This window comes from Callionymus lyra, chromosome 4 (assembly GCF_982586985.1).
Source record: "Callionymus lyra chromosome 4, fCalLyr1.hap1.1, whole genome shotgun sequence".
Classification (NCBI taxonomy): Eukaryota; Metazoa; Chordata; class Actinopteri; order Syngnathiformes; family Callionymidae; genus Callionymus; species Callionymus lyra.
The window spans coordinates 26,600,385-26,612,793 of NC_141821.1; the positions used below are offsets into that span (position 1 = coordinate 26,600,385).

Sequence of the window (12,409 nt, forward strand, 5' to 3'; positions counted from 1 at the left end):
GGATTGACAAGTAATTTATAGGAGAGCTGCACCCGTACAAGATATTTCCTCCCACCTGGACCAGTCATGCAACACTTGTAAATGCTAATAGTCTACTCTCAACATAATACACATATTCTGTCGAAATCTTTAAAGGGCAACTGATGTGAAAACCCAACTCTCCACCGTCTGAAATCTGGGCAAACGAAAGGTTACTAGAGTGAAGCCTATTATGTTGTAATAATATACTTCACTCCTCCTCCAGCCAGCTATTATCACGCCCACTTTGTTCATACAACAGACGGAGACTTCCGGGATTGATGACACATGGTATCAAACCGATGATTGGTCAATCACAGCAGAGTGGGTGTGGTTATGGTAAACAAGATTTTATTTCCAGAATAAATAAGTGTTTTCACTGGGCGGGGCTTAAGATCATTTTCTAATGTCAATATTTCAATGAAAAGAGAGTTTTGTACAAACAGACACATACTGAGGAGTATAATAAAGGTCCAAGATCTATTTAAGACACTTAATTAAACACATTAGTTGCCATTAAAGGAAAAAAAATTAACGTTTTGTTTGTTTCTATCTGAACTAGTTATGTCTTGTTTCAGGTAAAAAAAACAATTCTTAATTTGGGTCTCATTTAACTGACAAGTCTAGAAAAAGTATTTTTTATTTTAAGACTGATCTGAACTGCTTTTGAAGAGTAAAAAAAAAATTGTGGTAAGACATTATTGTTATTTTTTTAAACATTTTTTTCACCGTGAATTTTTTTTTGTACGTAAACCAAGCTCCAGTTTGTCTTAATTTCTTGAAATGAATCAGCTCTGGACTTGTCAGGTGAATCTAACTCATCATTAAGTTAAATGTGATAATTTGTACTTATATAATATATAATATTATATTTTCAGGAATAAGGGCAGAGAGGAAACCGGTATGATAAACGATGATGAACTTATTAACAAAAAGAGCAGGTAAATGGATCAAAACATTGGCCTGAACTGAATATATTCTAGACTTGGGCAAAAAGACACACCACAGAAGTTTGACGTCAAGACAGAGACTGACAAAGGAAGTTTTTAAACAACAATCCAGGGGAACAGAGATCAGGTGAGACGAAGACACAGGTGACACGGATCAGGACAATCAGATCAGGAGCACAAGAGGAAGTTAACAATGCAAGGATCAGGACTTCACAATAAAACCAGGAAGTGAGATGAAAAGGTAACATAAATGACAGGACATGATAATATAAATACTTTTTTTCAGTTTTTTATTTCAGTGATCTGCACTGCCAAACGGAAGCTATTGCTAACATGTTTGACGTAACTCTTTGATGCAAGCTTAACTTCTTTGGAGTTTAGGATGTATGAAGACATTAAATGAGGAAATAAATTGACTCATCTTTGAGCTCGTTTCAACAGCATTGTTGCGTGGTTCAAAGCACACGTTTAGCAAGATTGAAAATACCATATGAGGTTTATGTCAATTTAGGTGGCCAGCAAAGTAGAACAGTTTTGAAGATGATATTATGACCTAAAATACAGGAAATATGTAGGAAACAGGATTTGCTTAGTAAGTGTTTGATAGAGGACAAACTTTTTGTGGAGCCCACGATAAAGACGGCTAAAGGATTAATGCCTCTGGTGTGATGGAGTGATCTAAGAGAACGTTGCCTCTCAGAAATACCTTGGTTTATCCACGTGGACTATGGGCAATAAGTAGAGCAGTATGTCTCTGACATTGAGACCAAGATCAAAGCTGCCCGGAGGCGGAAAGTGACCCAAACCTAATGGATGATGTCATGGGTGTGGCCATGAAACCGGAGCTGAAATGTTTTTAAAGGTTAAAATATGACATCATCAGATCGTCTTTGGCTTACTTTCACCACCTGTATGCACACATCAGTTGGTTGTCTGTGGAGCCACCCTCTAGATCAGAGGCTATAGTGGCAAAAATCCATTATTAGAAAAGTTGTATACAGCTGAGAAACCAAAATATAATTAAAATTAAAGCAACAGTGTGTCTAACAGCACAGCTGACCTTTGATTCTGCCCAGGCACCAATCCTAAATCTCAGAGAAGTAATAATGACTGTGACTGTGGGCTCTGTAAGCCACAAGAGAAGGATATTGTACACAGTTTAGACTTAATCCTGGATCACATCCAGCTTCGTGAAGACACCACCATACTAGGCCTGTTCTGCTCACGCAAATATGATCCTCAAGGAACCTTAACGCTCTTCTTTAAAAGAAATAGAAAGCATACTGTTCTGCTGACGGAACCAATCAGAAAAGTACGAAGGATGTTTGGACATTGGTTCATCACTACTTTAAATGTGATCAGGAAATGCTGACCAAGCAATCAAACCAGTTCTCCAACAGGTTTTCTGTATTCCTCACAGTATTTCCAGTCCCTCTCACCCCACTGTACTCAAACACATCCTCACTCACTCTTCTACCTTCTCCCCTGAGGTCATCCGTTCAGTTCCTGACTGTGACCAAAGCCCAGGTCCAGAGATAAGTTGAGAGATGCCTGAGGTCGTCCCTGGGAACCTTATGAGTTCAGCTCCGAGCTGGATTGAGGACTTCCTTGGGGTTTCGATTGTGGTCAAGCATCACGTTGGTCTTCACCTTGGGAAGACTTGCAGGGGAACCTAGCCGGAAAGTTTCTTGTGATAAAGGATTGATTATTAATACGTTGTTTATTGATACAGTGTCTTCATGTTGAAATACCACTAGATGGCGTTTTCTACTTTATAATCTTTGGCTCTGATCTACTAATTTAATGAAACCTGGCATCATTTTCACTGAGGGTGACATCTAGTGGTCTTTAAAACTGTATCATGATACAGCATCAGCTGCTTCATGAAGCCTCATCAACCCATAGCTAGTTTCTCCTTTTGACTTCCTTGTTTATTCGTTTCATGGAGTCACTGACGCTACAGCCCAAGCTGTGGTTCCAACTTTTAACTGTTTCAGATGCACACCAGAAATGCAGACGTTTGGTTCGTACAAATCCCCACCGTGACCTTCAGTGAGCTACCGAAGACTACTTCTTCCACTTAGATTTTTAAGTGTGGAGGAAGAGTAAACGCCGACACTGACCACAGATCTAAAATGTCACAGATAACAATGCACAGGAGTCAAGTACCCGAGCCAGCAGCAAAGATCTGCATCAACCTGTTTGGGCTACTGATTTATGATGCTGCTGAAGGAGGGTCGTTCAGTGAGTGTAGTGATCAAATATTTGAGTTGAGCTACTCACAGGGTCTGTTTGGGCTTTGACTCACACTGTTTTGTGTTGGGCTAAGAGTCAAATCAAGAATACAGAGACAGAGAAAAGTTACCGAACTAATGAGATTCACATTTATTTATTTCATCAGTACCTTTATTCTTCTGACATTGGAGAAATTAGGGATTTCAGTAAGGCCTGTCCAAGAAGAACAATCTTGATCCGACACCGGAAAAGCTTAAAATATTCTCCTTTACAACACACACAGTAGGCGAAGAGGAGTTGTTTCACTGAATAGTTCTGCTGACCAAAGTCAACTTAGAACTCCAGGTTGTTTTTTTTTGCTCCATTGAATGTTCCGGAGAGATGAGAGTCATGTGCACAAGCTTTACTCTGGTGGACCATATCATCTGGAACGAGGTGTCCTTTTTCATCCGCCATTGAGGATAAGAAACCGAGAGATAAAGATGCTCAGGTTTTATTGGGGATAAGATGAAGGACAACATTCAGGAATAGGTATCAGTCGGTAGACAATGCTAGCATCAACTGAGGCAAGGACGTGTCGGAAAAAAGAATACGTGAGATGGAAATACGAGCGGGAAAGTAAAGGAAGACAAACAATACGGTTCTTAAATGTGATGAAAACCTTGTTGTCCGTAAGGGTGAAAGCTGCTCGTATCTCAGGGTGAGACAATCACAGCCTCTAAAAGTGTCACCACAAAGAAAGATGGGCCGTGAATCACATTTAGAACAGACAACACAGTGGAGTTGTTTCTGAACCAGGTTGGACGCCCGGAGGCACGTTGTCCTGACAAATCAATATTTTATTTTTAGAGACAATTGCCGACGATCGATACTGTGCCGCGCAAATACGACACGGACACACATGAGGCGAATCATTAATGTCCTAATTAGTGTCTCATTGAAGTCGATCTCAGACACAACGTTTGAGTCAAAACAATGTGGATTTTAAATATACAGCTGTGTATGAAAGAGTGAGCCAAGTGACTGAATACAAAGCAAAGTTTTATACTCAATATTGTCACTCCGTGAATGTATTTATCTTGACAAATAATTGTCCTAAAGCGTTAAATTATGTTTGAGGAGTGTAATTGTTCTGTTGTAAACTAAGCATAGCGATACTCTTCCAATGGTCATTCTTGTCTTTTTCTCTTGATAGTCTTCTTTTTGCAACTGCTGAGCTTATAGGAAATTCAACACAAAAAATGTAAGTAATTTTTGTAGAGCGCTTCTCTAGACCAGGGTCACAAAGCGCTTAAACAATTAATACACTACCCAATAAAATAGATGCTTAAAGGCTCAAGACAACACAGAGAATGTCCTTTTTCAGAATCCTAAAACTTTAATTGCCAGTGTTGTAAACACAACATGGTATTTTTTCATAATAAATGTATAATTTTGAGGCAAGATTTATTTTTAAATCACATTGAAACTGCAGAAGCATCATGCTGTCTTCTTATGTGTGACACAACATTACAATAACATGTGTAACTACATAGTTATTATTATTATTATTATTATTGGTACACTTGAAAAAAAAAATAAAAAAACCTGCTGGGCAATAGTGGTGTCACACACAAGGTTGATGGTCCCATTTATGCAGCTACACTTTAACTCTCATAGTTTGTATAATAATTATCTTCATTGAAATCATAGAGAGAGCCAGAGAAAATAAACATTTTAAACTTGACTCTGTTTTTTGGAAACAGATGCAAATCTGTCATCACCTCCCGAGTATGTGTTTAGTATTTCATAACCATCATTTATCGACTGTTTTTGAAGACGTAGTCTGACATTTATGCAGCAGAATCAGCCAGATTCTCATCAAGATCCTCATCTTTATAGAGTTCATTGGTGAAATCTCTGTCGTCATCATCACATTTTACTTGACAGATCAACTTTACTCCTCTGTGTTGTCACTTGTATTCACTGTGCAAGTCAATGAGATCGGGCCGTTGTCGTCACTCATAACCACAACAACATTTCTATTAGACCAGAAGCTGATTCCAAAAAAATGTGTTTTTAATTCATCAAAATCCACTAGCACTATATTAAGAATATTTTTTAAAACAATAAATAATCCAAGAAATAGTTGCAATAAGCCCTGACAGGTCAGTTCAAGACAAGAATAATATTCTGGATTCATATTGAAAGACGTTAGCATATGATCCGTCTCTGATTTCCAGCCCTCCGTCAGAACCTGTCCTGGTATGTTCACAGTCATAATCGCCTACATGAACACCAGAGCAGGTTCTTTTTTTTTTCTCTCCTTGCAAACATTTCAGAGCACTTGTGTCACAGTGTCTCATAAAAGATTGATTACACGCTTCTTATCAGTGGTGAGTTTAACTGATGTCATCTCAAGCTGTAGGCAAACATTCCAGCTCAGGTGTGTGTTTAGGAGTTTGTCCAAAGTGTTTACCTGTGGTGGAGGGGTGAGGGTCTTGAGGCCGGACCGGCTCGTTACGACTTCCTGCTGCATAATCACCGGTGCGGAGGGTTGAGTGTTTGTTGTCTCCACAGTCGACATGTTGTCTCTGCAAACATGGCTGTAGAGGGAGCCGGATCTCTCTCGTGATGTCATAACAGTTTTGTTCCAAAGAGCCACTTTTTACTGTCTCGCTTTTCCACGTTCTCTATAGTCAAGCACTCACGGTTTAGAACTAAGTGGCCCCTTGGGTTTAACAAGTATATTCAAGAGTACTATGAGTATACTTAATGTATACTAGAGCGGAAGTAGTACAATTGAAGTTTACTTTGGACATACCTTAGCAAGAATACGTATATTCAAGAGTACTATGAGTATACGTAATGTATACTAGAGCTGAAGTAGTACAATTGAAGTTTACTTTTGGCAACCCTTGGTAAAAAAAACAAGTATATTCAAGAGTACTATGAGTATACTTTTTCAATACTACATTTGAAGTAGTACAATTGAAGTTTACTTTGGACATACTTTAGCAAAAATAAGTATACTCAAGTGTACTTTTTTTTATAGAAAAATTGAAATACAAAACTTCAAGTTGACTTTTGGCATCCCTCAGCATAAATAACTATATTAATGAGTACTATGAGTATACTTATTGTATACTACAGCTGAAGAAGTACAATTAAAGTGTACTTTGGACATGCCTTACTAGAAATAAGTAAATTCAAGAGTACTATAAGTATACTTATTGTATACTACAGCTGAAGTAGTTTATTTTTTGACAAACCTTAGCAAAATAATAATAATATAGTAAGTATATTCAAGTTTTTTTTTTGTTTTTACTTATTGTATACTACAATTAGAGTAGTATGATATATACTCAAGTATACTAAATGAGATGTACATAGAAGTATAGTGTACTACTTTTTTCTTTAGGTAACTTATTTTAGTGGTCTCGAAGTAAACTATGTAAAGGATTAAAGGAGTGTGTGATGGGTGGCAAAAAATATACTTGTTTTTTTGTTGTTATTTTGTCAATAGGAATAGGAAAGATGACCGTGTCCTTGTCTGTTTACTCTTAATGCTTGATGCACTTTACCGCGTCAAAATTGATTAAGTCATTACATACGTCAAAATAACAGGTGACATACAGCGTAGCAATTGTCCGGGAATGTGCCGTGAAAACAAAAGGTTGGTGTTTTCCTGCGTGAAAATACGTTGTAGAATGTAAATTGGTAGTAAAGAAAAATATATACCTAAAGTAAACTAAAGTATCGGAATGTATACTTGGTTTGGTGGTAGTACAGAAATAAGTATACTTGAAAGTATACTTCTGTAAACTTTAGATGTTCCAATTTAATCTAAAGAAGTATGGAATTGGTATACTTATACTATACTTACTCTACTTGTACTCAATAATACTTTTAATTTAACTTCAAACTTTTTGTGCCGAGGTCGTCTGAAAGAACAGTTCTGCTACTTGTTGCAAGTACAACCATGTCAAACCCAACAGGATACTGGATGTATGGAAATGATTGAATGAGAACATACTCGCTCAGACCTGCCATGTCTATTCAACACTATTTTTACGAATCACACAAAAAATGGCTGGAGGTCATATAGGTTGATTTAAGCAAATTTTGACATGAAATCTTCATGACAGAGACGAGAGATTGATTTATGAGAAAACAGAAGTATGTGGAACAGCATGTCTCGTCTGATTTTATAGATACCAGACCTCACCCTCTCTCTGAATGTATGTAAGCTGGAATGAACACAATACAGGACCAACTCTTTGCAAATGTTGCCGACCCTTGTACGAATCTAAGCTGACTGAGCCATGTCTGGCAACCTGGAGCCTCATTAATGGAAATGCAGAAATATAATAAGTATAGGTAATATTGAAAACATTCTGCTCCAAAAAAACCCCCAAAAGATAAAAGATGTTGTTTGTGTTATGTGAGTTTGCGTTACCTTTTATTGACAAGTCATTAAAAACAATTGACTCGCGCCTTCTTTGTAATGAGTTGAGTTTTATATACTTTATCAAAGTACAAAGGTGGTTGATGATGATATATCCATAAATATTGTGTAAATCATTCCAACTTTCCTTCCTTTAAACTTAAAGGGTTAGTTCACCCAACTAAGGGTTGGGATTATTTTCAGAGTCATTTTGAAGTTATAGACAAAAATGTATGTTCATTTTAATGTAGCGAACCGAGGGGTGAACTATCACTTTAAACAGGAACCAACGAGCCAACAATCCAGTGACGCGTTGATGAAGCTTCATGAAACAGTGTTCGTCGATGTCACTCTCAGCTCTATAATCTATTCTTTATTCTGCTGATTCATGAAGCTTCTTTGACCAACTAATAAACTTGACCTTCCGCGACCCATAGATAAATCAGGCTGCTGAAGGTACAACGCTTTCACAGGTGGCTTCTCATGCTTCTAGTTATAAAAGACAAAGAAAATAACATACTATGACGGGTCATTGCTGGAGATGAGTCCAGTATAATCAAAGGATTATGTGCTGTTTCGTTCCAGGTTTACAGTAAACTCCAGGCTTTCAATTATTCCCTCAAGTCAACTGTGGTCTTTGTAAAACAAACTCTGATAAGGACCGGGGCTTTGTTCTGGCCCAGTGGGTCATTCAGGAGAAGGCAGCCTCGTGTGTGGGTCTACTTCTTCACCTCCCAGTGACTTGTACTGTACCAGCAGCTGCCACCGGAGCAACATGTGTGCCGGCTCTCAACAGCTGAGCCAAAAAAGCCCCTGAAGAACCCCCTGTGTCTTACAAAGCACCTGTTGTTTTATTGTCTTGAGCGGCCGTGGGGTCCTGAGTGATCAGCAAAACCCCGCTGAGTTCACCGACGGCCAGTCTAGACTTGTTGTCTTCCCTTAAGTAGACGTTAACACACCTGACCTGACGCAGAGCACGGATCAAATATCAAATAGAAAAAAGATCTGGAACTAAACTTTCCAGTTCAAACTATCAGAAACCAAAACCCTGGTCTTGTGGCGTCGTGCGGCTGATTATTGAAGTATCAGTGTGACTCATTCCTGATAAGGAGAACCAGCATGACTCAGGCACCTGAGCTTTAACAATTCAATGTTAGTTTGGCTGGCATGTGGGATGGTGGTTGCATGTTGCAATACTGCTCTGCTCCTCTGGTGTGTGGCAACAATGCTTTTAGATAATCATCTATCATCGAATAGAAACGTCAAGTTATTCTCAGTTTGTCCTGAAGTCAACTTTCCAAACACCCTATTTATTCAAACACTATTACTCTGATCTGGTTACTTCCCTATCCTCAAATACTGTGCTAACTCACATAGCGTAGCTACTAGTGCTAGCTACGGACCTGAAGCTTCGTGAAGTAGTGTCATATTTTCGGAGCCCTCTGAAATAATGTGTTAATTCTAATATGTAAACTTTACTGTTTCATGAAGCTTCATCAGCACATCACAATGACAACCATATCCTGCCTAACCTCAGTCAGCTAGTGAAAGATCTAGTGGTCAAGTTTTTGTCCTTCAGAAAAGCTTTGAAATCAAAACAGTTTCAGTTAATAGTGGCGTGCCCCAGAGCTCTGGTCTGGTGCCTCTTCTTCTTTTATTACCTTGATTTTATGGGACTCCTGTGTTTGTCTTATGTTTCTTGATCTTTTAAAGTATATAGTTTTAAATGTGTATTGTTTTTGATTGATTGTTAAAGCGCTTTGTGACCCTGGTCTAGAAAGACGCTTTACAAATAGCCATTACTTACTTACTTACTTATTTACTTATGTTATAAAGAAAGTTGTCCATGTATATTTATTCAGATTTCCTGGTTACTGGCAAGAAATCTACATGTAATAAATCTTTACACTCCTCAGGTATCCCACCCTTTCACCAATGGCATCAACAATTTAACACATACATCCTGCTAACTTACTTCAACACTGGTCACTTTGATAACAGATGTTATTGCACCTTGAATATAGCATTGAAGTTGTATCTGTTTTCTGCATAAACAAAATGTTTCTGCTGGCTGCTTCTTTGCAAGATCTCATGACTGTGTCCTCAGTCACGCGTTGCTCTTTCACACGGCTCATCAGAGTTTGGCATGCCTGTGTTGTGTCATGCGTTAAGATCTACGTGGCAGAAGCCAAGAATGATGTCTTGCACCACACACATGATTGATACTATCTAACGTGTATGGCTACAAGCACTTTCCCATCACTCTTTATTACATTTTTTATTGAATACTTAAACTGACAGCGCCACCTATTGAGGGCTGACAACTCTCTTTCACTCTTATGAAGCTTCAGCCTATGACTTACTAACATACTGTACAGCAATTATACTCGTCCAACTTTCATTCCATTGCGTTTCTTTTTGTTTAAAAAGAAACCCATGATCAAGTAAGTAAGTCATATTTCTAGAGTGCTTTTCTAGACCAGGGTCACAAAGCGCTTAAACAATCAAAACAATACTTAATAAAATATATGCTTAAAAGGTTAAGACAACACTGCGAACAACACAGGAGTCTCAGAGAATTAAGGAAAAGCCTGCACGAATAAAAGTGTTTTAAGATGTTTCTTGATGGAGTCAGTAGACTCCATCAAGCGCAGAGAGAGAGGAAGATCGTTCCAAAGCTTAGGAGAAACAGCCTGGAAGAAATGTGAGTTCTTCTACTAGAGCAGGGTCAGAATTCTCGCTATCAACTGTAAAGAAATGGCACAACACCATCTCAACAGTGCGATACTAAAAAAGTATTGTATATACAGCAAATAAAAGATTCAGTACACTAGTCAAACCACCACATTTTCCGGTGTTCCTCAAATACTGATGTAATTTGTTTCATTAATGCACTTTTATTTACGTTAACTTTTGGTGATCCACTAAGCAGACATCATGACTATCGGCCGTCTGACTCAGCAGTTTTTAAACGTCATCAGATAGGAAAAGCAGAAGCCAGCTAGATGTTTTCTCTTTATTTGAGGTGAAAAACTGCTTTTTTCTAAGCTGGAGGGAAGAGAAAGAAGAAGTGGATGGAAGATAAAGAGGATGTGCGGAGAGGTGCGGGAAACCGATCCAATGCACCCACAAGACGAGGCAATACTCTCTCCGTCTTTGCAGAAGGACTTTCTTTCACAACCCATTTATTTGATCCTTAAACAGTTTTGGTCCCGAGGTTCTATGAAGAGTACCTGAGCTCATGTTTGTTATCATCATGACCAAAGTATGAAACATAACCTGCTGTTGTTATTAATGACAACTGAACAGGCTCTTATAAAAGTGGCCCACTTGTTGTGACCTAAATTCAAAATCAAGCAAGCATCGTAAGAGTAAAGTTCCTCTCGAAAACTAGAGAAGGAAAAAGAACAATCAACTAGTGATGGGTTGATGAGACCTCATGAAGCAGCTGATGCTGTATCATGATACAGTTTAAAGGCCACTAGATGGCACCCTCAGTGAAAATGATGCCAGGTTTCATTGGATTAGTTGATCAGAGCCAAATATTACAAAGTACAGAGCGCCATCTAGTGGCCTTTCAAACTGTTTCATGATACAGCATCAGCTCCCTCAGGAGGTCCTCTTCAACCCATCACTAGTTAACACTCAATCAGATTACTATCTAGGAGGGGTTATCTCTTAAATCCTGACATCAACTGACATGAGGAGGATTGGGATTAAATGTTCCCTGCAAAAGAATTTTTACACAAACCTGTAGTGACAAGACCACGAGTCGAATGAAAAGATAACTTTTGGTACAATGTTACTCTTATGTTGCTTTATCAAAGGTTGCTCTTATGGAAAAAACCAAACAGACTCTTAAGCAAACATCATCATAAGCTCCTTACAAAGAGGACAGTAATAACAAGACCACAGTCAAAGGTCACTTTAATTAACACTGTCAATAAATCCATGTGCAGGTACAGGATGAAACAGGAACTAAACACGACTACAGGGCCGTACATCTTTGCAAAATCTATCTTTACACACTTGATTCTTTCAGAAATACACACGGATCCTCAGCGAGCAAGGATATTCATTTTATCTTTCCAGCAGGCGGCTTCACTGATACACTCAGACTGAATGTTGGAATTATTTGGGGGAAAGCTTCAAACTTCAGGGAATACATGTGAGCAGTGGAGTGTTAGCATGATTCACATTTATCGACGACCTCATGACTGTAAACCAGTCATGATCGTCCAGTCACAAGGCGAATAAGCAGCATTTTGTTCGAGACTTCTTAGTAAAGGTTAAAAATGCAGTAAACAACAATGTGTTGCAAGTTAGATATGTGTAGTATCAGTATTTATGGAGGATTTCTTTATGTTTACTTAATGTCGTACATATAGTTCTTCAATCTAATGCAAAATATTAATCAACATAAAATTTAAAAATAGTTCCAAAATTAGTATAAAACAAAGAGGTAGCAAAGTGGAGCTACAAAGCAGAAGCATGAGGTTAGTGAGCGTTAGTAACTCAGTAGTTCAATGCTAGTTAGCAACGGTGATCATTAAGCATGGTTTAAAAACAAGCCACTACAGTGTCGCCACGCTAAAAAAAACTAACTATGACAGCACTGTGAGAGTAACAGTTGCTTTGGTCTTCTTCAAAATACCAACGGCTTCTTCATGTGTGACGCCCTCTAGTGTTGTACCGTTCACAGCCATTATCTGGTCTCCTCGCTTAAGACGCCCGTCCTCGGCTGCCGCCCCCTTCAGACGCAACGATAGAAAGTCAGTAG

The 12,409-nt window shown here is 38.5% G+C and overlaps 1 protein-coding gene across 2 annotated transcripts in view; it reads right to left on the bottom strand.

The window, feature by feature from the left end:
• Positions 1 to 11,539: 11,539 nt before the first annotated feature.
• mpdz (multiple PDZ domain crumbs cell polarity complex component) overlaps positions 11,540 to 12,409 on the bottom strand; it is a 39,533-nt gene continuing 38,663 nt past the window's right edge. For both annotated transcript variants that reach the window (XM_087789466.1, XM_087789465.1), the window contains one exon: positions 11,540 to 12,380. In XM_087789466.1, the coding sequence (XP_087645592.1) occupies positions 12,234 to 12,380 (147 nt within the window). In that variant the 3' untranslated portion in view covers positions 11,540 to 12,233. The remainder of the gene's footprint in view (positions 12,381 to 12,409) is intronic.